A 24,997-nucleotide genomic window follows, 5' to 3' on the forward strand; every position below is an offset into this window, starting at 1 on the left:
CCCCTCCTGGCGGCGTCGAGATTGTATCATATGCGGATGACTGTACAATCTTGGCATCTGGGCCCAATGTTGATGACATTTGCGATCGGTTGAACGTCTACATAGCTAATCTTACCAGTTATTTCACTGCGAGAAACTTGAGGATATCCCCCACCAAGTCCTCAGCCACACTATTTACTACATGGACGGCAGAAGTGCGCAGGCAGTTGAATATCAGAGTCGATGGAGTAATAATTCCGACCACAAATTACCCCAAGATTCTTGGGGTCACATTCGACAGCCTTTTTAGGTCATCTGCCCATGCCACTGCAATTTGTAATAAGCTCCGTGGTAGAAACAAGGTCCTCAAGTCACTAGCCGGCAGTACTTGGGGTGCGGACAAAGAAACCTTGCTTACTACTTATAAGGCAATTGGCCGGTCAGTGGTAAACTATGCAGCGCCAGTGTGGACACCACAGACCAGTGATACGCAGTGGAATAACATACAAACCTGCCAGAACGCTGCTCTTAGAACTGCGACTGGGTGTCTCCGCAGCACACCCCTGGATCACCTTTATGTGGAGACAAAGATCATCCCTGTGCGAAGACACAACTACATGTTGTCAAAGCAGTATCTCCTGGGTTGTTATCGCAGTAATCATCCAAACCATCTTATGGATACACAACCACCACCCAGGAACGTAAGGGTTGATATACACAATCTAGAGTGCGAGATCCAGCGCTATAAAAGAGAGCCTCTAGATCAAGCAGCGTACCAGGCAGGTTTGAACAGGATTCATGAGGATACTGTAGCTGAAGCGGTGAGAAGCTACAAGGTTAATCCTGTTCTTGGAGTCCGACCACCGCCCATAGCACCGGAGGAAAGAGACCTCCCACGGCAGACTAGGGTAGTTTTGGCCCAATTAAGATCAGGCAAGTGCAGCCGCCTCAATTCCTACTTATCGGTGATTGATAGCAGCGTAGCTGACGTTTGTCCAATTTGCAACCAGGGGCCACACGACACGCGTCATCTTTTCTCTTGCCCAGCCAAACCAACCCGACTTACCACCAGATCACTCTGGACACACCCCATCTTAGTCGCAGAGTTCCTTGATCTGCCAACAAGCTGATGTACCAAGCGTATAACATGAAATGGATGAGATCACAATAAACTGTTACAACAACAACAACAACAACAAATAACAAAACATTTTTGTGAATCAAGCGTGATTCACTCGAAACCGTAAATTAAACTTAAACTAAATCTCTTGAATGTGGGTGAACGGGACTAAACAAAAATATGTCGTGCGTGAGTAAAAATCAAATTGTGTTCGTGATTGTGCGTGAGTAAAATTTTTCCGAAATCACGCTCACGATAAAAATTCACGTTCACCATCCAACTCACGCTCACGATAAAATTCACGTTAACAATAAAATTCGTGTTCACGATCCAACTCACACTCACGTTCACGATCCAACTCACACTCACGAACAAATTGAAGTCCACGATTATTTTATTGAGCCACGAAAATTGACGTGTTCCGAAAATATCCGTGAATCACGAGATTTTGCTTCGAACGGTCCCATCGCCCACTTTCTCGCCCCTTCCGACCGTGAGGGCCTCGTCCCCATGACGTAGGGACAGCGTACACACCATGATCCGGACCATGGCGGGGTGCAGGCAGAGGGATTTGACCAGCTACAGAGAAAGACTCATCAGCCGGATATATTAAAACACAAGATCAAATATTACGTTATTCAATAAAACTAATGTATTAGTTATCCAAATATGCTAAAATCCTACACTTCATCATATCAATACTAAGGTTAGTGTCAACTAGATGATAGATCGTCCGTCGGCTCCTAAGAATAGGCAAATTTATCAGCCTCAATCTAGAAGTGTATGAAGGAAGAACAAAATCACTGTTCCAATGAAGTCGTCTCAAAGCGAACAACAAGAACTGCTTCTGAACCGATTCTATCCTATCAATGTAAACTTCATACTGAGGATCCCACACGATAGAACCATACTCTAGAACCAACTCTTTATGAATCCTAGAACCCCATACACCTTACTCACCATTGAATCAATATGACCATTAAAATTAAGCCTACGATCCATAACAATGCCAAGATCAACAAAAGAATCAACCTCTTTCAATAACGAGCCTCGTATACTACACCGAACATCAATAGGCCTAGACCTAAAGAATCCTGAATTACGAAAATTGTCGTAATCGTGCGAGAGCGTGATGCATAAACGTTGTTTGTGCGGGAGCGGACGCGAGTATGACTTTTCATTTCGTGAATTTGGGTGGGCGTGAATTCCTACCCACATGGCGTGCGTGAGTACAAATATTTTTTCGTGAATGTGCCTGAGCGTGAGTGAAATTTAACTGCGCATCAAAGTATATATTTACGGTAAAAATTACAACAAACTTTAAAAAATCTTATAAAACGTAATACAAAACAAACGTATTACAAAACAAACTATTTTAGTACTCACAATTGTCCACAGGCAACATTCTCTACCGCCCAAACGAAAGGGCGTGGCTATCCGAAATTTTGACTAGACGCTTCTTAAATGACTTCAACATGATTAAAAGTATGCATTTTTTTTGCGATACCGATAAAAATTCGGGGTCGAAAGGGTTAAGTTTATCTGGACGGAATGTCTGTGTTTGTAAAGAATCTTACAGTTTGGACGAACGCTAAGAATTGTCAGAGGTAAGTAAAATATCGATAAATGTGTTATCGATCCCATTAACAAGCTGCAGTGTCGATTATGTCTTCGGAAATATAGTGTGACAAATATCTGGGTTATGTTCGACACGAGCACTGTCGTCCGGATAAACTTATGTCTGGGCGGAGCATGAGAGGGAATGGGTGTTAGTTGAGTTTTCGCCACTATTCTTCACTAGTGGTGCTGCTGGTTAGTGCTATTTTATATATTCCCTCTTTTTTAGTCTTGCCTTATTTATAGAATGGCGAACTCAGAATTTTTGAGTTTTCCCTCTTATTAAATAGACGTGAGTTCTTACCACAAAGATTTGGCGTGAATATGTATTAAAAAAAATATCTTTAAATCGATCACAAAAAACAAGGACACGAAAAGAACTATTCGAAAGAATTTAAGGGGGGGCTATATACATGAACCATGAAAAAATCGTCTAAATAAATAACAAAACATTTAGAAGGGGCTATGGGAACAATGTTTATGAGAAAAACCATTGGGTATTAATTTTATACCGACACATATACTCGTATTATCGATTTCTTTCTACATACTAAATACTTTAAAATATACCTTTTAAATGTTTCATCATCCAACATTTCCTTGGGTGCATATTGAAAATTATACAAAAACAACTGTAACCAGTGTTGCTGAAACAAATCGACATTGTAGAAAAAATTATAAGACAATTTATTAAAAAGAAAAATAATTTGGATAATTACCTTGACATCGACATCTCCATCACTGATGGTTGTCTCATGCATGTAATTGTGCCAAATTAGTTTCAATGTGTCGAATAGTAGTTCATATCCTCCATGATAACACATGCGTTTGCTGGTATATATAGATTCCATGGCAGCCATCAAGGGTAACTTAAATGATAATCCACACTAACTGCGTATCAAACCAATATAAGCAACGGCAATGAGCACCAACAATACTGTTCTCCAACCACTGTATAATGAAGATATATGCACTTCATTACCACCTCCAACATCACTGAATCTGGAAAGCCAAAAGAACAAGTAACTCGTGTTACTACTACTGTTTTAGATTAAAGCGTGCAACAAACAGCACTCAACGTAATACATTCGAAGTCAATCGAAAGGAAGTGTGAGGGGAAAACTAGCTGATATTGCGGTTTTATTCTTATGTAGTTTAGGATTAAGTAGCATATCTAGAATACCATATAGTCGTCTGGAAAACGCTTTCTTTTTGTATCGAAAGAAAGAGTTTATAACAAACTGAGAAGTCCAGTATGAAGTTTAAATATTGCTGTAATATTTATTTACTGCATGCTAAGAAATTTTAAATGTGAATATGTAAGAAAGGGGTGTGTGACAAAAACATATATTGAAATATAATAAAACGGTTGAATGAAATTGAAAACTTAATCAAATAAAAAAATTAAGTGATAAAATTAACTTTTTAATCTAATTAAAAAATGAAGTCAGCTAAGAATATTATAGCAAAATTTTATTTATTTATTTATTCATTTAAAGCATGTAATTTGAAGCCTTTTTTCCAAATAAAGTAATTTATTCAATTCTTTATTATTTTTTTTAAATTTCAAGTGGTAATTACAATTCATTTTATGGGATTTCTATTTCATATTACATGATATCCAGCGAAGCCATTGAAGGCTTGTCTACCGATTACAATGGGCTACTCTCTAGAGTTTCATACAATAATGGTATACAATAATACCTAAGATATGTAAAAGAAAGATATTGAATAAAAATATTAAAAAATTCATTACACGAAAATAAAGAAAAATGCATTATTAAACAAGTAAGTAAAATAGAAAGTCGGGCGGTGCCGACTATATCATTCCCTAAACCACCCTTACTGAATTAGTAATCATAAGCATTTGTGGGGTAACAATGATATAGGTCTGGAAGATAAACCGCAGTTGCATATTTAAGAAAACTAAGGGGTACATGTTTATGGGTGATATGTCTCAATCTGACTATATCTCATAGTCAGTGTTGCCATGGAAATTTTTTGGTTTACCCTACAAGGACCAAAAAAGTCCCATACTTTCCCATACATTCCCAAACAATTTTCCCTACAATATTTTTCGTTAAATTTAAACAAATTTTACAAAATAAAAATGGTTCTAAGTACTTTATTATCTTAAAACACGAAAATTCAACGTATATAACCTAGAAAATAAATTTGTGTTACCACCACAGTTGGTAGAATTCAACAAAAATAGTAATTTTATTTGTTAAATCTCTATAGAAATAAAATTTTGGAAAAAGTTCCTATAAACAATTTTTTTCTATAGAAATAAAATTTGATAATAAATTTTATAGAAATAAAATTTTGAGAAAAAATTCCATAGAAATTTTGAGGAAATTTTTTATAGAAATAATATTTTGAAAACATTTCTATAGAAATACAATTTTGACAAAATTTTCTATAGAAATAAAATTTGACAAAATGTTCAACAGGAATAAAGTTTTGACAAAAGTTTCTATAGAAATATTTATTTGGTAGATTTGTGGTAATTTGTGGTAATCTTCAAATTTTGTTAGATTTTTGTTGGCACGAGTGGTAACTGTTGTTACCACACATTATTAAAGATCAAGCCTTGCCGGCTTCTAATTTCCTAATCTAGAGCCACCAAAATGTAAAAATTATTACAAAATGTCCCTACATTGTGGCCCTACGTCCCTACAAGACGCTAAATATTAGAAAAAACTTACATATAGGGAATTTCCCCTACTTCTAGCAACACTGGCTGTAGTTGATATTGCACCTACGGGGTTAGTATGCCACTAACATTGAGCCAATTATTAAAAAAAGAGAAAATCGCTCAATTAGTGTGGGTAATAAATCCAAATTTGAAAAAAAACCAAGCAATATTCTTATGTAAGAGCTACAATTACGTGTAAATACGATCGACTAGTACATCAAAATTGAAATTTGAGTAACATTGGTTAATAAATAAGAGTATTATGGCCAAATTTGGGACAATCGAGCGATGCATATATATGGAAGCTATATGTAAATCTGAACCAATTTGCATAATATTTTGCGGGTATAATTAATACCACAAAAGGTTACCTTGTGCAAAATTTGAGTAAGATCAGTTAAGAAATGAGGTCTCTATGGTCAAACATAAGGTTATCAGGGGCAAATTTTTCAAAATCGGGCGATACATATATGGGAGCTATATCTACATCCGAACCGATTTCGATGAAATTTTGCACATACTGTTAGCACTATAGAGGACTGGATCCAGCTAACTTTGAGTAAGATCGGAATATAAATAAGGGTTCTATGGCCAAATTTGGGAAAATCGGGCTATACATATATATGGGAGCTATATCTCAATCTGAACCGATATAGACAATTTTTTTGCACATATAGTTAGTGCTATAGAAGATTATATTAAGCCAACTTTGAGTAAGATCGGTTGATAAATAAGGGCTTTATGACCAAATTTAGACAAATCTGGCGGTACATATGTATGGAAGCTATAGCTAAATCTGAACCGATTTTGATGATTTTTTGCACATATAGTTAGTTCTATAGAAGATTACATTTAGCCAACTTTGAGTAAGATCGGTTGATAAATAAGGGTTTTATGACCTAATTTGGCAAAATCGGGCGATACATGCAGAAGATTATTTTGTGCTAAATTTGACGACGATCGGTTAGTAAAAAGAGTGCAACGTGACCCCATTTGTCGAAATCGGGCGATACATATATATGGGAGCTATATCTAAATTTTATCCGATTTCTTCCAAATTCAATAGCGTTCGCCCTTGTGCCCAAAAAACAGCCTGTACCAAATTTCATCCAAATCGGTTAATAATTGCGACCGGAATTCTGTGAACAAGAAATACATGGACAGACGGACGGACGGACACCAAGCGCTAGATCGACTCAGGAGTAGAGGTGTGCACGTGACACGAAATTGTCGTGACTCACGAAAATTTTCGTGACTCACGCGTGAGTCGTGAGTCACGCTCATGGCAACGGCGTGAGTGTGCGTGAGCGTGATTAACAAACCAAAATGTCGTGCGTGAGCGTGAGTCACGAAAATATTATCTTCGTGAGTGTGCGTGAGTAAAGATTTACGCTCACGAAAATAATCCTGCTCACCAACATAAAACGCTTAAGAGTTAAATTCATTTACAATTTTAGTGACACCTGGGATGTTAAGAGTGTAATAACGCTCTCGATTTTAATAATGCTCATGTTTTCAGACGCGTCGCTAAGGTAAATTACTCAAAAAATTGTTCGTGAGTCACGACATTTTTCGTGAGTCACGATATTTTTCGTGAGTCACGGTATTTTTCGTGAGTCACGACATTTTCGTGCGTGAGTGTGCGTGAATACAAATTGTCTTTTCGTGAGTGTGCGTGAGCGTGAGTCCTACCAAACAATATCGTGCGTGAGTGTGCGTGAGCGTGAGTAAAATATTACTCACGTGCACACCTCTACTCAGGAGGTGATTCTGAGTCGACCGGTATATATTTTATGGTGTCTAAAATCAATATTTCTGGTAGGCACATTTTTTGGCAGATCAAACTTATTATACCCTGACCACTATGCGGTTTAGGGTATAAAAAGCTACATACAAAGATAACCTTCAATTATAAGTTAAGAGGAATACTTCGTAAGAGTAAAGGAAGAATAAAAAACGAAACAAATGAATATTGGCTAAAAATTGTGTACAAACATCAAGTATTTAAAATCAGGCAAATACTATGACTATCGGCCATTTTCATGTAGCTCCGTTAGGCTTTAACTACCAATTAACACAAAGTAAATTGCAAATATCTTCTCTACGGTTAATTTTAACAGAAAAATTTTCACCATTTAAGTTCCTAACTGGCATATGGAATATATAGGCAAGATGACAGATACGTTCATAGTGCGGTTTAAATGCTCGTTAGCTAACGGAGCACTAACCGAGCTACATGAAAATGGCCGTATGGCGTAGAAAAGTATTGAATCAATTTGTTTCGATAAGTATTCCTATTCAAACAAGAAGTATTTCATATATTAGGGAGGTTGTTGAAAAGTCTCGCTATGCGAATTTATTCTGATAATTAGTTGATAATTTTGCTAGAGGATGCTAATGAGGAATGCGGTAATTCAGCAACAGGTGTCCATCCAACCATCCATCTTGCAGTGTATAGGGCTTTGCCCAAATAAATTTGACAAGCATACTTTTCCTCTGTTGGTTAAGCTACACTTGTATTTTAGTCAATGCATGGTTTTAAGCTGAAATCAAAACAACAATAATATTCTATAAAAATTTTAATTTTGATATTGATTGAGTTTTACCCAATTAATTTTCTAATTGAGACTATCACTGAAGTCAAATAAATAAGTGAGTCTCAATTAGAAAATTAATTGGGTTGAACTCAATCAAATTCAAAAATCAATAAAAAGATTAATAGGATAAATTAAAAAAATAATTGGAATTATACTATCATTTAGCGATTGAGCCATTTTGAAATAAACAATTTTTGGTTGATGGAATCAGAAACAGTTTTTAACAAGTCTACAATTTTGGTCAAACCATGCTTAACCAATTTTTTTTTTATTGAATTCATTATGTACAAACAATGTGCCTCGGCACCCTCATGGCATTTTTGAGGCAATCTATTTACAAATCACCTTTAAAATCTAAAACAAAAAAGTATGTGATATTACATAATTAATAATTAAATATTTCCATAACTATTTACACTCGTGCAAGAAGCAGTTCATACCATTGCCAATAGAATATTATTAATGAAACAATTTTTGTGAGCTCACATAAAAAATGATCCGGAAGCTAATATCATATGAATAACCCGATTAAGGAAAGATCCATTAGCCATGTCGGCGTAAATGATGATAAAAATTTAAGTACGAAGATGGTCCGTATAGAACTATTTCTCTGCGCAATCGGAATATGAATTTTTTGTTTTATAGATTGTCAAAACGGATTGTCACTCACCGTGGATTCATGGTTTAAATGTCTGCACAAACAGGGAAGGGAGAAAGTCTCTTACCATTGGATCCTTAGATCCGATTATATGTGGCTTTAAAGTGTCCGTAAAAAGAGGCCAGAATTATAGGCCGACAGCTCTTAGTTTTTGCACCACAAAAATGCACAGTCGCATACATCGATTCTTGGCGAGTTTTTCCCAAAAAATTCTAACAATGTCGTTCCACAACTATTGTATTCACCAGATTCAGCTCCGTTATGACTTCTGGATGTTTGGCAAACCTAAGCGACCACTCCTGGGAAAACTTTTTGAGTTGAAGACATTAAATGTGAATGGCTGGGCCCACTGGCGGTTTTCTCAAAATTTACTTTAATAACTGCTACGAGAATTGAAAAAAACGTTGGCGTAAGTGTATTACGACCGTGGGAATTATTTTCTCTCATATCAATGAGTGCGATCCATTTCTATGTTACATTCATCTCAATTAAGAAGAACTTTCTTCTAATGGCCAAGTCCAAACGACGTATCACTCAATGTTAGCACCAAATAAAAGAGAGATGCTTTAAAAAGCAGAAATGTCACCAGAATTGCTGAGAATTTTAAATTGGAATATCTTCCTTTTTTTACTGGAATTGCAAACCATAAATCTTATTTGTATTTAAGCATATGTATATGTCTTTCCTCATAACAAATTTCGTTAGTTAGTTAGTTAGCTTTTGTTCTTATTTCTTTTATTATTTATATACACCCGTTTTACTATTAAAACGCTCAAACTTTTACACAGTAATTCCCCATTAGCTAAGGAGTAACTAAAAGTTCATATTCTCCTTACGAATATTTATCAAGCACAATAATTGTTTTCACTTTTATATTAATAACAACCAGCGATGCGTGATAATCCATTATTATTTTGTTTTTTTTTTTTTTCTTTGCGTTCATATTTACTACAGTATTGAAAACCAAAAAAAAAGAGTAAATCCCAACAGAAATGATAATTTTTAGTTGAATGTGAAAAAGAAACAATACGACAACACATCATGCATAAACAAAAGAATAAACAAAATGTACAACTGGAAATTGTTTATGATCAGCCGGTTTAGGGCTAAACGAGATTATGAGAGATTGAGCTAACTTTGCATACGATATGTGGAACAATTTACTAGTATCGACAGATTGCAATATAATTAAGATAGAAATTGCACAAATGTTAGAATGGAAAACAGAATTAAATCCATGTGGAGGATCTAAAGAGAATATAAAATTGACAGGTTTCGGATTAGCAGTGAATGGAAATAAATTTATAAATATAAACTCTAAATATAGCTTATTCAATGAAAAAATGGATGTTGAAACAATAACTTGTGATGTTGACGACTTTTGGGAAACTCCTCTCAGTCATTCAACTATGCAAACATTTTTTTGGTTCAAAAAAAAAAACAGAATTGTTAGTAGACACAGCGGAAACGTCGGCTAAACCAGCAAAAAGTGTGTTGAAAAAGAAAAAGCAATTTTTGCTGAAATATCAATGTTTGCTATTTTTGAAATGTAATAAAACATGTTTTAGTTTGCTTGATACAAAAAGAAAAAAATTTAATTAATTTAAAAACAACATATCTATAAAGAAAATATGTTGAATTTGCTAAAAATATTTTACTTTTTTCAAACGTGTTAGCTTATCGCATTTAGGATCATATTAGAAGGAATATACAAAAATCTTTTTTTTTGTTTGGTTTTAACATTAAATAGTGATTAAATGAATATTTCAAAAAATACCCAATTAATTTTTAATTGAGACAATCACTGAAGTCAAATAAATAAGTGATTGTCTCAATTAGAAAATTAATTGGTAAAACTCAATCAAAATCAAAAATCAATTAAAAGTTTAATATGATAATTTAAAAAAATAATTGGAAATATACTATCATTTAGCGACTGAAGCATTTTGAATTAAAAAAATTATTGGTTGATTGAATCAGAAGCAGTTTTTTAACTGTGTTTTAACAAATCTACAATTTTGGTCAAACATGCTTAACCAATTTTTTTATTGAATTCATGATGTACAAAAATAAATGTGCCTCACTTTTTTCCCACGTCGTTTTGTACTCCACGCATCATTACTACTGAGAATTAAAATTAGAATTCGGGAATAATGGACCAGGGTCATTAAGTGACAACCCTTCTTACAAAAAGAGAAACACAAATAGTCCATTGACCTATTGACAGAATAAAGTTTATATACCCACATAAATCATATCTCATAGGTATGCAGGCGTATCAAGTTTGATAAGGTTTCCACAATGTACATTAGTCTTCATAGACTCATAGTTAGAAGATAAGCATAAACTCAGAATGGACAGTACGATTTATGTGCATTATCTTTACATATTGCATTTTCTAGTAAGTATACTTACATCGCACAGTATTTGGATATCGAAACGACGTAGGCCTGGCAGACGTACAACTAGTACACGAACTGCTTTTTCGAAATTGTAATGGATTTTCAAATGTGTAGAAAACAGTACGAAAGTGTACTGATGTTTGCTTTTTTGTTGTTTTTGTACAGATGTTCAACACTGGATTACGTAATATATTTACATTTTTTCTATTCGACCTTTTTAATTATTTTTAGATTATTCTGTTATTTTTAGGCTTTTAATGTCAGATATTTTAATTCGAATAAAAGATCAAATCGTAAGTCAGCTGATTCTTTTATTCAACCGCTTTTAATTCCTCTTGGTCGATTGAGCCAGACTTTGCCCAATAAAGTCTTTCAAAAAACATTGTAAGCGCGAAGGAAAGACTGATACTTTTTAGAGGTGTTCAATCGTGTGTTTCTGGCTTCCAAATGGTCTAATTATTTTATGAAATGTTTGTGTAAATATATTTCAGTTTGACAAAACTAAAACTGGTTTACGGATACATGGATGTTAAAGAAGCGGCATCTTTGAATCAATACCAAAATTCTTAACGTATGGCCAGGTCTTTGGATCCAATCTTTGTTTTGTTTCTAAATATAAAACTTATTGTCGAATAAAAAAAGGAAAAACAACTTAAAGGGTGATACGGTCAAAATTTGGTCAATATAAACTTGACATATTTCATTCAATTTTGCATTTAAAAAACCTGCTAGCAAAATCGCTAAAAGTTGCCAAATCAATCGTTACAAATGTAATTAACGTGTTTGGGGAACGTTTGTCGACAACCTGGAAGTCTGGATCGGGGGAAATCGAAAACCGGAAGCCGCTGAGACGACAAAGAGAGTTGCCGGTAGTTTCAAGCGAAATCCTAACCTCTCTCTCCGAGATGCCGCAAATAAGCTGGGTGTATCGTCTGCAACCGTGCATCGAGCCAAAAAACGAGCCGGACTATCGACTTACAAGAAGGTAGTGACTCCAAATCGCGATGATAAACAAAATACGACGGCCAAAGCGCGATCCCGGAGGCTGTACACGACGATGCTGACGAAGTTTGACTGCGTGGTAATGGACGACGAAACCTACGTCAAAGCCGACTACAAGCAGTTTCCGGGACAGGAGTTTTATACGGCAAAAGGAAGGGGAAAGGTAGCAGAAATTTTCAAGCACATAAAACTGTCAAAGTTCGCAAAGAAATATCTGGTTTGGCAAGCCATCTGTACCTGTGGCTTGAAAAGCAGCATTTTCATAGCTTCCGGGACTGTCAACCAAGAAATTTACGTGAAAGAGTGTTTGAATAAACGTCTGCTGCCTATCCTGAAGAAACACGGTTGTTCCGTACTGTTTTGGCCGGATTTGGCATCTTGCCATTACGGTAAAAAGGCCATGGAGTGGTACGCCGCCAACAACGTGCAGGTGGTTCCCAAGGACAGGAACCCTCCCAACACGCCAGAGCTCCGCCCAATTGAGAAATACTGGGCTATTGTCAAGCGGAACCTAAAGAAGGCCAAAAAAACTGCTAAGGACGAGCAGCAGTTCAAGGCAAACTGGCTTTCTGAGGCGAAGAAGGTGGACAAGGTGGCTGTACAAAATCTGATGGCAGGTGTCAAGCGTGAGGCCCGGCAATTCGGATTTGGAAAAACGAAAGCCTAACTGAATATTTTTCCTGAATTTTATACTAATTGAACTTGAAAAAGAAATTTAATTTGATTTTTTAAATAAACGATTCACGAACTAAAAACGGAGTTATCTACCGACGACGAAATAGCAAATGTGAATGTAAACAATAATCAACATTTTTCACTAACTAAGATTTTATTTTATATAAAATATTAATGTTTTTTCTTCAATAAGTTATGCTTTCATTTGTTTCTCTTCCTAAACTAAAAGTGGATTGTTTTTTTTTTTTGCAATTGTACTAGTTTCTTTCATTAGAGTACTGGTTTTGCCAATTCAAAAAAAAAAAGAATAAATTGAAAATTATGGGAAATCTATATTTAAACCAAGTACGATATCTATCGTTTGGAAAAAACAGTCGATTTCCAAAATCTCGAATGGCTTTAGCACAGCATTTATTAAACTGTATTCCCCGAGAAGAATATGTCCAGTATAGCACAAAACTAAAAATTTTAATGTTAAATTGTCCGATTGCCGACAATTCAAATATGTTTTGATTAATTTGCGGCTACATTCCGGTCGATAGGAGGCGCCATAATTGGCGGCTGTGTCTCTAGGCAAAAATAATCGGCGGAGCAAATCGTAATGGATTTGCTCGTATTTTTATTAAACAAACGTCTGATTTATATTTCTAGGCAGCGAAAAGGGAAAATTTTAACATCATTTTCTTTTATCAGTTTCTGTTTTCTTCTTTAGAGCCACTTGAAAAAAATAATATTCCATTTCGGGCCACTGTGCGCTACATGTACAAAAGTTTAATGCAGCCCGAACGAAATTGCAATAATTTATTTATCAAGGGAAAACTTACACTTGACTTTGCAAAAGAAGCAAACAAGAAGAGGTGATGGTCATTACATTGATAATATGATTGATTTGGTTGCTTGTTGCTGTCAGAATGCATTTAATTCAAATTCGTGCCACAAGGAAAGATAAGAAAAACAAATAACCACAGAAGAGGTTGATGCTGCGAAGAATGGCTTATCGCATGCAATAAAAACCTACAACAAAGTAGTTTAAACGAAAATGACCGAATTTATTGAATATATGAAATTAATCAAATAATTAGCTATGATATTAAGCGTGACGATGAAATTGCGTTTTAAATTTTCGATTTAGGTTTCATAGCACTCTTCTGCAATAATCAATCAGCAATCGTCAACTCACCATCATCAGAGTCACCAAAAATATTCGTTTGGCATGATTTGTTATCAACATTATATTAATATTGCTTAAGTTTTTTTTTTTTGGAAATAACAGTTTCAAGCCGTTCGTTTTTTGTAAATTTCCTTTCTTTACATATTCATTGCTTCCTGATTTTCTATTACAAATGATACTACAACACTTTTTGCACAAAATATATATGTATTGTTTACATCGGCTGTTGCTTGTTTTTTCCTTTTGGATCACTTTTTGCTTATATTGCGGTGATTTTTTATTATTGAACTACTCCGTTGCGACTTCGACAAAGATACCACCAACAAAGAAGATTAAAATGTATCAGAAGGAATAACAACAAATATCAGCTGTTTCAATAAAAAAAACAACAGAGTTGTAACATTAGTACTATGGCCCTCGCTAAATTAGGTTTAAGGTGGGTATTAAGTTCGAATTTAGCCCGTCAAATCGTAATTTTTTCACGATTACTTTTCTTTAATAATCCATTTAAGGCATAAAATCTGTGTGAAAATTTGCTTTGGGCTATTCCCCAACAAGTTATAATGAAATCTGCAACAATTTTGTATAATTTTATGACTTTTTTTACTGATTTAGTTTTCGCTTTAGTGAAAATATGACGATTTTAGCGGCTAAAGGTGGGTAGTAAGTTCGAGTTTAGCCGCTAAAATCTTTTTCATTTTTTTTTTCATTTTTATTATCGTACGAAGTGATACAAAAGTCAATAAATAGACCAAAAATCCTGCATCACACAAAATTATAATAAAATATAAACTTCAACAATGGTATATATAAAAAAAAAAAAAAACTAGATAAAATCTTTAAGACAATGGTGTAGTAAATAGAAATAAGAATAAAAAAAAAATATTTATAAATAGTAAAAATACTAAATGTTAAATATATATTAAGATATAGTAAATATCTCATATTAAGCGTTGAAAAAATGGCTCCCCAGCCAAAGGACTTGCAAATGTGTATTTAGAGTTATGGAACACCCGTTGATAATGCGTTAACAATAATTATATTCGTGGTAAAGAAAACTCCAAAAACCTAGCTCTAAAAGTATTAATAGGAAAATTAAAACTACGAAGGTTTAAAGGTAGTCTATTCCATATACGAGCAACGCGGACAATGAAGGAACGTTCACATATAGAATGCGATATACGAGGCAACATAAAATCTTCATTTTTTCACGATTACTTTTCTTTAATAATCCATTTTAATGAATACAAACTTTGTGCAAATTTACTTTGGGATATTCCCCATCAAGTTATAATGAAATCTGCAACAAATATGTATAATTTTATGACTTTTTTTACTGATTTATATTGAACTCTTTTAATAAAGTAACCGCGAAAAGTACATAGTACTTACCTTTAAATGTGAATTTATAGTTTCCGTGGTAAAGGTGGGTATTATGTTCGAGTTTAGCCGCTAAAATCGTCATTTTTTCACGATTACTTTTCTTTAATAATCCATTTTAATGAATATAAACTTTGTGAAAACTTGTTTTGGGATATTCCCCATCAAGTTATAATGAAATCTGCAACAAATATGTATAATTTTATGACGTTTTTTACTGCTTTAGTTTTCACTTTAGTGAAAATTAGCGGCTAAAGGTGGGTATTAAGTTCGAGTTTAGCCGCTAAAAACGTAATTTTTTCACGATTACTTTTCTTTAATAATCCATTTTAAAGGTAAGTACTATGTTCGCTTTTCGCGTTGAAAATTTCGCGGTTACTTTATTAAAACAGTTCAATATAAATCAGATAAATTAACTCAATTTATGCACAGTTTCTTGTTCCTCTAGATTTCGGCAAGACTTTACAGGAATAAGTTTGTTTTCATTTATAATTTTGATTATTTAAGGAAAAGTAATCGCGAAAATAAAGTGGTTTTCAACTCGAAAAAGGAACATAGTACACACCTTAAGGAATACAAACTTTGTGAAAATTTGCTTTGGGCTTTTCCCCATCAAGTTATAATAAAATTTGCAACAAATATGTATAATTTCATGCATTTTTCTTACTGATTTAGTTTTCACTTCAGCGATTTTAGCGGCTAAAGGTGGGTACTATGTTCGGTTTTCGAGTTGAAAATCATTTTATTTTCTCGATTACTTTTTCTAAAATAATCAAAATTGTAAATGAAAACAAACATAATTCTGCTAAAGCTTGACGAAATCTCGATAAAAAATAAAATGCGCACCAATTAAATTTAATTAACTTCTTCAAATTAAATTATTTTAATGAAGTAACCACGAAAATTTCAACGGGAAAACCGAACATAGTACAGACCTTAAACTCGAACTTAATACTCACCTTAAGGTAAGTACTATGTTCGCTTTTCGAGTTGAAATTTTCGCGGTTACTTTAATAAAACAGTTCAATATGAAGCAGATAAATTAATTCAATTGATGCGCAGTTTCTTGTTCCCCTAGATTTCGGCAAGACTTTACAGGAATATTTTGGTTTTAATTTATAATTTTGATTATTTCAGGAAAAGTAATCGCGAAAATAAAGTGATTTTCAACTCGAAAACCGAACATAGTATCCACCTTTAAAGGTGAGTACTATGTTCGGGGTTTTCACCAAAACACTAAATTAAAAGTACAAATATATTTAGGAAGACGATTATATTTTGATCAAGTCTTGCAAAATAATGGATGGAAAAGATCCAAAGAATTGATTGCAAATAATTTTATATTTCTAAATTAATTAATTAAAAAAAATAACCGTGAAAACAATCTGGTTTTCAGCTTGAAAACTGAACATAGTACTCAGCTTAAACTCGAACTTAATACCCACCTTAAGCCTAGTACTAAGATCACGTTTTCGCACGAAAAACTGTTCTACTTCATATAAAAAACGTTAGCGCGGAATAAATGCGAAATCTTTGTTTTGAGCATTTTCAGACACATATTTATACAACCCTGGATTTTTCGCACGAAAAAATAGGCAGGCATTTTATTTCGCATAAATAAGTTAACATCCCTGGGTTTGAAACCCTATTTACGGAGATAAGGTAAGTACTATGTTCGCTTTTCGCGTTGAAATTTTCGTGGTTACTTTATTAAAACAGCTCAATACAAAGCAGATAAATTGACTCAATTGATGCGCAGTTTCTTGTTCCTCTAGATTTCGACAAGACGTTGCAGGAATAGGTTCGTTATCAATTATAATTTTGATTATTTAAAGAAAAGTAATCGCGAAAATAAAGTGGTTTTCAACTCGAAAACCAAACATAGTACCCACCTATAGATGAAGATATTCGTTTTTCGCAGAAACGAACTTAGTACTAAAGGCCGGTATGCACCTCTAGCGAAAAATTTCATTCCCATAAGAAATGCATTGCTATTTATGCTAAAGGCCGGTACTATGTTCATTCTTGCGAAAAATTTTTGTGGAAACCATTATTTCGCACATAGAAAGCGGCGTTTTTTTAGGTAGCTTGGAGCGCTATTTTACAGGGAGCGATATTGGATTAAGTTGGTGGTTGTTGCTTGTTTTTACAAAATAACATTTTATTTTTCCTTGGGCAATTGATCTGCTATTCCTTTGATCCTTTGTATAGTTTCGGAACAAAAATATGGTCCGTGTTTGATTTATAAACCCGCACAAATAGTTTTTAATAAATAAATTATTTCTTAATTCACATTGCAAATGGCGCCGTGCTATAAACGTCAGTTTTTCAACACGAAAAAACAAAGTATCACAAATGGAAAAAATTTCGCAAATTTTTCGCATTTTTTGGTTTTGTATGGAGTTTCAACGCGAAAACCGAACAGAGTACCGGCCTTAACGAAATTTTCGGTAGCGTTCAATTTCGTAAGCTGGTACGCACCTCTAATGAAAACAACAGGGTTGTCAAAAGCATATTTTGGCAGCAAACATTAAATTTATTACAATCATTGTGTGCGTAAAAGTTTTAAAAGGTCTGTAAATAATAAACAATTTATTTGAGGAATATTTGGAACATATATTAACAATGTTTAAAAGCGATTAGCTGGTTTAAAATTTGTGTACACAGCCCTGTTTTTTGTTGTAGACTTACATACATTTTTGCTACCAAAAATTTCGCTAGAGGTGCATACCGGCCTTAAGCATTAACTGTCAAACTAAAACATCTCAACCCGGTGTGAACGGTGAAATGTTTTGGAAAAACGAATGAGGAAAACGAGTCGGTGGCAAGGCATATTAAAGAGGTAAAGTCATGCAATCAGGTGACTAATATCGACATTCATCTTGTCAAAGGCTTTGTTTACGTTTAGTATTCAACAATGTTGATGTTTTATATATGCATTCAACAATACAACAACACTACACATACACAAACACAACAACACTACACATACTAACAAAACTTGAGTGATCTGCCATTTTAGTTTGACATTATTAATATCATGGGGGGGTACACACGCTTGCTCGTGACTTTACCTTTAATTAATATGCCTTGGAGTCGGTGGGAACATAGCATTAGCAAGCAACAAAACTTATAGTGTGACAAATAACTGGAATAAAAGGATTTCAATCCTGTGTGAACATAGAATACCAGTATTTCATGTCTAATGTGAACGTAGTATTATTATTTGAACTTTTTAGAGATGCTAGTACAGAATTTACCCCTGTATCATATATATATGCTGGCATTCCTAAAGCTACATTTAAACAGCTGTTGACTAAACCATTTCACAATATTAGCGAATTTGAATTAAAATTCGTAATGGCAGTGTTTTAACTTTGTTCCATTTACAAATTATATGGAAATGGCGGCTATTTCCATAAACAAGCTTCTTAAAACAATAGATACATGCGAAAGCGATGTCAAACCTTTCTTTTATGTTCAGACCAAATGGCTAGATGATCAGATCATGATTAAACTCCAAGATTCGGAGACAAACAACTGCTATCAGGGAGTGGTAACAATAACAACTCTTAAAGAAACTGCAGCAGAATTTGATATTCCATACAACATATATTACGAAGAGTGCCGTTTAGCACTGACCACATACATTGGATTTCCAGGTTATAGTTATAAATTGGATGATGATGATAGCAGTCTTAAAATTTGGAAAGCGCCAGCCGATTCAGTACCAACATTGTATTTGGAAATACCATTAAAGAAAATTCGAAACCATTACGATATCCTAGATGCGGCTATAGACGAGTTACAAAATACCTCAAAAACCTTAAATGATCGTGTTGAAAAAGCGCATAAATTTGATCAAAATTCTAGAGAATTATTGGAAGACTATCGGCTTTGTGTTGAGGAGAAAAATCAGTTAGAAAAGCGGCTCTTACGAAAAGTTGCAGTGCTCTTAAATACAAAGAAACAAAAGATTGCTGAACTAGAAGAACGCTTGAACAAATATGAAGCGCCTAACGATAGTGCCGATAATGACGAAGAGGATGAGGCGGCAGATATGAATGACACTGACGCAATAAACAGACCAAAAACCTCACGTAAACGTGCAGCAGTTATGACAGAAAGTGACACTGATACAGATGATGATGCATTTGAAGTGAACACACAACCTCTTACCATAGCTGGAGCAACATAGAAAATAAATGTTTTTATAAATATATTTAGTATTCCTTCTAAACTTACGAAATACTTTTTTTATCAAGAAGATAGTTGCTATTAAAGATGATTAATTTTGCAATATATCATAGAAAGGCTTGAAAACACCGCTATTCCAAAAAATAGATTTTCATCAAAACCGATAAGCGGTGTAAGAAGTGGCCTTCGGTAGCACAGTGGAAGTGCGTTTTCTTGCATGATGTAGGTACCGGGTTAGATTCCCAGCTAGGGTTGCACTTTCAAAAATTATTTAAATGGGTAAAATATTTAATTCATCCCTGCTGATACATTTACAAGACTAAAAAGAGAGATAATCGCGTATGTTCTGGATTTCCATTCAAAAAGATTCCACTTTGATTTCCCCCTAAAAATGTTTGGTTGTTCTTGGTTTCCCGTGAAACAAGATATTTCGAAATCGCTAGCTGAAAAATCAAAGTCTGCAAATCATATGATTTGCAGAGGAAAATGTAAACATATAATCAAATATATGGCACAATTATTTTATTTCTAAGTTTGTGGTAAAATATTAAGGAAATACGAAGAAACTCATGTTCTGCAATCTAAAGAAAAACTACTGAATTGTAAAATACTTATAAAAATCATTATATCGTTGTTACATTATTGGCCAATTATCTTTTGTTTACTATTGTAAGAGCTCAGAGTCAAGCTCCAAATTTGAGGAACTAGGACTGCACGCAAAATATTTAACGCCTTTAGAAAAAAATATTGATATTCGCACTAAAATCTATTGCAAATGTAATTTATGAATTTTTATCACCTTTAAAATCCAAAAATGCGTATTATTTTGTATTATGTATTTATAATTTCGTGAAGCATACATTTTTCTCTCGACGGTGACAACTCTTAACGCAGTTTATTATAATTGACTCACTCTTGCGTGCGGCACTTTGCAGAAGTTAAGTTGCCCAATTGTTTATAGCAACTCTATGATCAAAACAAGTAAGTAAAGCAGAAAATCGGGCGGGGCCGACTATATCATACCCTAAACCACCCCACTGAATTAGAAAAGATTAGCATTTGTGGGATAACTTTGGTATTGATTTGAGCGATAAACCGTATTTCCATATTTAAGAACATTAAGGGGTACATTTTTATGGGAGTTTTGGCACAATCTGAGCAGAAATGTCTGATATTATATATAGTTGTAGCTGTAGTTGATTTTGCAAAGCTTCTCGAAAAACCGCCGTCACTATTGAGAAGTTGTACCAAGTTACTACAAAAAAGTATCGCATTAGTGCAATTATTAGGGGCCTTTTTAATAAATTTAGAACGACGCCAATAAGAGCCCCTTCAAACTATCAGAAAATGATAGTTTTAAAAGAATCATTGTGGTCAAGTAAAACACGATTGCATAGATGTTTATTAATTTACGCTTTCCCCCATCACAGTTGGCGATTGTTGCAGTGTCCCTTACGAGTCTGTGGTAGCGATGAGGATGAAATGGAACTTTGTAATGCTGGCAGGGATCTAAATCTGACCCGACTTAGATGATATTTTCCAGGTTTAATTGAAACCACAGAAGGTGACTTTGTGCTAAATTTTAGTAAGATCAGTTAACAAATGAGGCCTATGGTCAAAAATAAGTTTTTTTTTGTTGTTTACGAACGGTCCCATTGCCCACTTTCCCGCCCCTTCCGACCGTGAATGCCTCGTCCCCATGATGTAGGGACAGCGTACACACCATGATCCGGACCATGGCGGGGTGGAGGCAGAGGGATTTGACCAGCTACAGAGAAGGACTCATCAGCCGGATATATTAAAACACAAGATCAAATATTAGGTTATTCAATAAAACTAATGTATTAGTATCCAAATATGCTAAAATTCTAGACTTCATCATATCAATACTAAGGTTAGTGTCAACTAGATGATAGATAGAATTAAAAATAATGCACATCTTACGAATAGGCTCCACAGAAGCATAATTCGAACGTTGAAAATCAATGTAAAGAAACTGGTAATTCCTAGATGCCCTAAAAGGAACATTTATCCTAATCCTAGATATTAATTCCGAGCATGGAATATCCCCACTAACTAACCTATACATCATCATGGAGCTCAACATCGTCCGTCGGCTGCTAAGAGTAGGCAAATTAATCAGCCTCAATCTAGAAGTGTATGAAGGAAGAACAAAATCACTGTTCCAATGAAGATGTCTCAAAGCGAACAACAAGAACTGCTTCTGAACCGATTCTATCCTATCAATGTAAACATCATACTGAGGATCCCACACGATAGAACCATACTCTAGAATGGGTCTAACAAGGGCAGTAAAAAGCCTCTTTGTAACATAAGGGTCCGAAAACTCCTTCGCCCAACGCTTTATGAATCCTAGAAGCGCATACGCCTTACTCACCATCGAATCAATATGACCATTAAAATTAAGCCTACGATCCATAACAATGCCACGATCAACAAAAGAATCAACCTCTTCCAATAACGAGCCCCGTATACTATACCGAACATCAATAGGCCTATACCTAAAGAATCGCATAAACTTGCATTTCCTCAAGTTCAAATCCATCAGATTTACCCTACACCAATCATCAAAGCTATCCAAATCACCTTGTAATAAATGCACCTGACCAGAATTATCAACTTTTTCAAAATCGGGCGATACATATATATGGGAGCTATATCTACATCTGAACCGATTTCGATGAAATTTTTCACATACAGTTAGTACTATAGAGGACTGCATCTAGCCAATTTTGAGTAAGGTCAGTTAATAAATTAGGCTTCTATGGCCAAATTTGGGAAAATCGGGCTATACATATATATGGGAGCTATATCTAAATTGCACATATAGTTAGTGCTATAGAAGATTACATTTAGCCAACTTTGAGTACTATCGGTTGATAAATAAGTGTTTTATAGTTAAATTTAGAAAAATCGGGCGGTACATGTATATGGTAGGTATAGCTAAATCTGAACCGATTTCGATGATTTTTTGCACATATTGTTAGCACTATAGAAGATTATAGTAAGCCAACTTTGACTAAGATCGGTTGACAAATAAGGGTTTTATGGACAATTTTGGGAAAATCAGGAGCTATATCTAAATCTGAACCGATTGGGATGAAATTTTGCAGACTTGTGCTGAGAAGATTGCTTTTTGCCAAATTTGATGACGATCCGTTTGTAAAAAAGCGCAACGTGACCCCATTTGTCGAAATCGGGCGATACATATATATGGGAGCTATATCTAAATTTTATCCTATTTCTTACAAATTCAATAGCGTTCGCCCTTGTGCCCAAAAAACAGCCTGTACCAAATTTCATCCAAATCGGTTAATAATTGCGACCGGAATCCTGTGAGCAACAAATACATGGACAGACGGACGGACACCAAGAGCTACATAGACTCAGGAGGTGATTCTGAGTCTATCGGTATATATTTTATGGGGTCTAAACTCAATATTTCTGGTAGGCACATTTTTTGGCAGATCATAGTTATTATACCCTGATCACTATGTGGTTTACGGTATAAATATTGTTTTAATTTGTCTTATCTGCTTCAAAAATGTGTTTGTTTTTATTGAAAATTTAACCGTTTCGGGACGACAGGGATGTTTTTATCCCAGTAAAATTTGAAAAATCATATCTCTGAAAATTCTCACACGATTTGGTTGAAAACCGTCCCAAATCATTATTTATATTCTTCTCTACAAAAACTTTAATACAGCTGTCAATATAACACATGAAGCTTATGTCAAAAGTCATAAATCAGTTCGCGCGATTTGAGTTGCTAATAAGACCATCGACAAAAGCTAAAAAAACAAGTGTTTTAATTGTGGAAAAAAAGTGTAATTTAGTAAAGTTTTACTCAAACAGTTGTAATTTCATAGAAAATATAATCGAAAACAAATTAAAAATATATTTTTCTGAATTTGCGGCTAAGGTAACTTTCGTGGGATAAAATAATCCCAAAACTGTTTATTTGTGGGACGTTAACATCCCAACCGTAAAGTCAGCTTTGCATGTTTCACACCTTGCCATAGAAACTAATTAAAATAATTTGATACTACAATAAATATTGTAAAAGAATAAAATAAATTGAAATAAAGTAAAATATATTCTGATTTTATTATTCAAATTTTGCTTTTCAGGTGTGTTTGGGATGTTTTTGTCCCAGGACGATATTTCCTTTTCGGAAACTCCGATTTAGTTGAAATTTTGCACAGGGTAGAATTCGCATTATAGCTATGCGTGCCAAATTTGGTTGAAATCGGTTCAGATTTAGATATAGCTCCCATATATAGCTTTCGCCCGATTTACACTCATATGACAACAGAGGCCAATTTTAAACTCCGATTTAGTTGAAATTTTGCACAGGGAGTAGAATTCGCATTATAGCTATGCGTGCCAAATTTGGTTGAAATCGGTTCATATTTAGATATAGCTCCCATATATATGTTTTTCAGATTTCGACAAAAAATGGTCAAAATACCAACATTTTCCTTGTAAAATCGCCACTGCTTAAGTTGTAAAAATGACTCTAATTTTCCTAAACTTCTAATACATATATCGAGCAATAAATCGTAAATAAACTTTTGCGAAGTTTCCTTAAAATTGCTTCAGATTTAAATGTTTCCCATATTTTTGTACTAACATTGTGTTCCACCCTAGTGCATTAGCCAACTTAAATTTTGAGTCTATAGATTTTGTAGAAGTCTATCAAATTCTGTCCAGATCGAGTGATATTTAAATGTATGTATTTGGGACAAACCTTTATATATAGCCCCCAACACATTTGACGGATGTGATATGGTATCGAAAATTTAGATCTACAAAGTGGTGCAGGGTATAATATAGTCGGCCCCACCCGACTTTAGACTTTCCTTACTTGTTATAATCTAAAAAAGCATTAACACACATATTTTCAATTACAAAAGTTTCAATGCGTTTACTCAAAATCTTGCAACACTGTCGTTTCGGACATGCATAAAATCAGCTGCTTTTAAGCAACCACCATTTTTTTGCAACATGTGAAAGGGGAGTCTTGAACAATTTGTGGTATATTTTTAAATGACTTTCATGTTATTTTATCACCCAATATTTATGAAGTATATAGAAACCATATGAAAAATTTAAAATAAATGATTCACTTTGGTTTTAAATCCTTGGTTTTGCAAATATAAAAGATTCCACTAAAAAACTGTCCGTGCAAACTTCTCCCATCTGTGAGGTGAAAAGTTGCATGCAGAAAAACCCCTACGGGAACAATTCCCCGCAAGTCTTTCATGTGAAACCCCGAACATACCCGAATGCTCTACTAACACCAACAAAGAAGCGGTAAATAGAACTAAACATCCGCGCTACTAGTGGAGAATAGTGGCGAAACTCAACTAACACCCATTCCCTCGCATCCAAAACATCTGTTAATCAAAATCCGGATATTATAAATAGTGATGTAGAAACTGGCTCACACGATAATTGGCTGCGATGAAACCGTACCG

The 24,997-nt window shown here is 34.4% G+C and overlaps 2 protein-coding genes across 2 annotated transcripts in view; one reads left to right on the forward strand and one right to left on the reverse strand.

The window, feature by feature from the left end:
- mv (lysosomal-trafficking regulator mauve) overlaps positions 1-14,241 on the reverse strand; it is an 80,474-nt gene extending 66,233 nt beyond the window's left edge. The window contains exons 1-3 of the mRNA XM_075306162.1: positions 13,929-14,241; positions 3,436-3,718; positions 3,287-3,363 (exon numbers count right to left, since the gene is read on the reverse strand). Of these exons, the coding sequence (XP_075162277.1) occupies positions 3,287-3,363; positions 3,436-3,576 (218 nt within the window). The 5' untranslated portion in view covers positions 3,577-3,718; positions 13,929-14,241. The remainder of the gene's footprint in view (positions 1-3,286; positions 3,364-3,435; positions 3,719-13,928) is intronic.
- Positions 14,242-18,596: 4,355 nt separating this feature from the next.
- LOC142234834 (uncharacterized) lies at positions 18,597-19,548 on the forward strand. The gene has a single exon (XM_075306032.1). The coding sequence runs from the start codon at positions 18,697-18,699 to the stop codon at positions 19,495-19,497; it is 801 nt and encodes a 266-aa protein (XP_075162147.1). The 5' UTR covers positions 18,597-18,696; the 3' UTR covers positions 19,498-19,548.
- Positions 19,549-24,997: the final 5,449 nt, after the last annotated feature.

This window comes from Haematobia irritans, chromosome 4 (genome assembly GCF_050003625.1).
Source record: "Haematobia irritans isolate KBUSLIRL chromosome 4, ASM5000362v1, whole genome shotgun sequence".
Lineage (NCBI taxonomy): Eukaryota > Metazoa > Arthropoda > Insecta > Diptera > Muscidae > Haematobia > Haematobia irritans.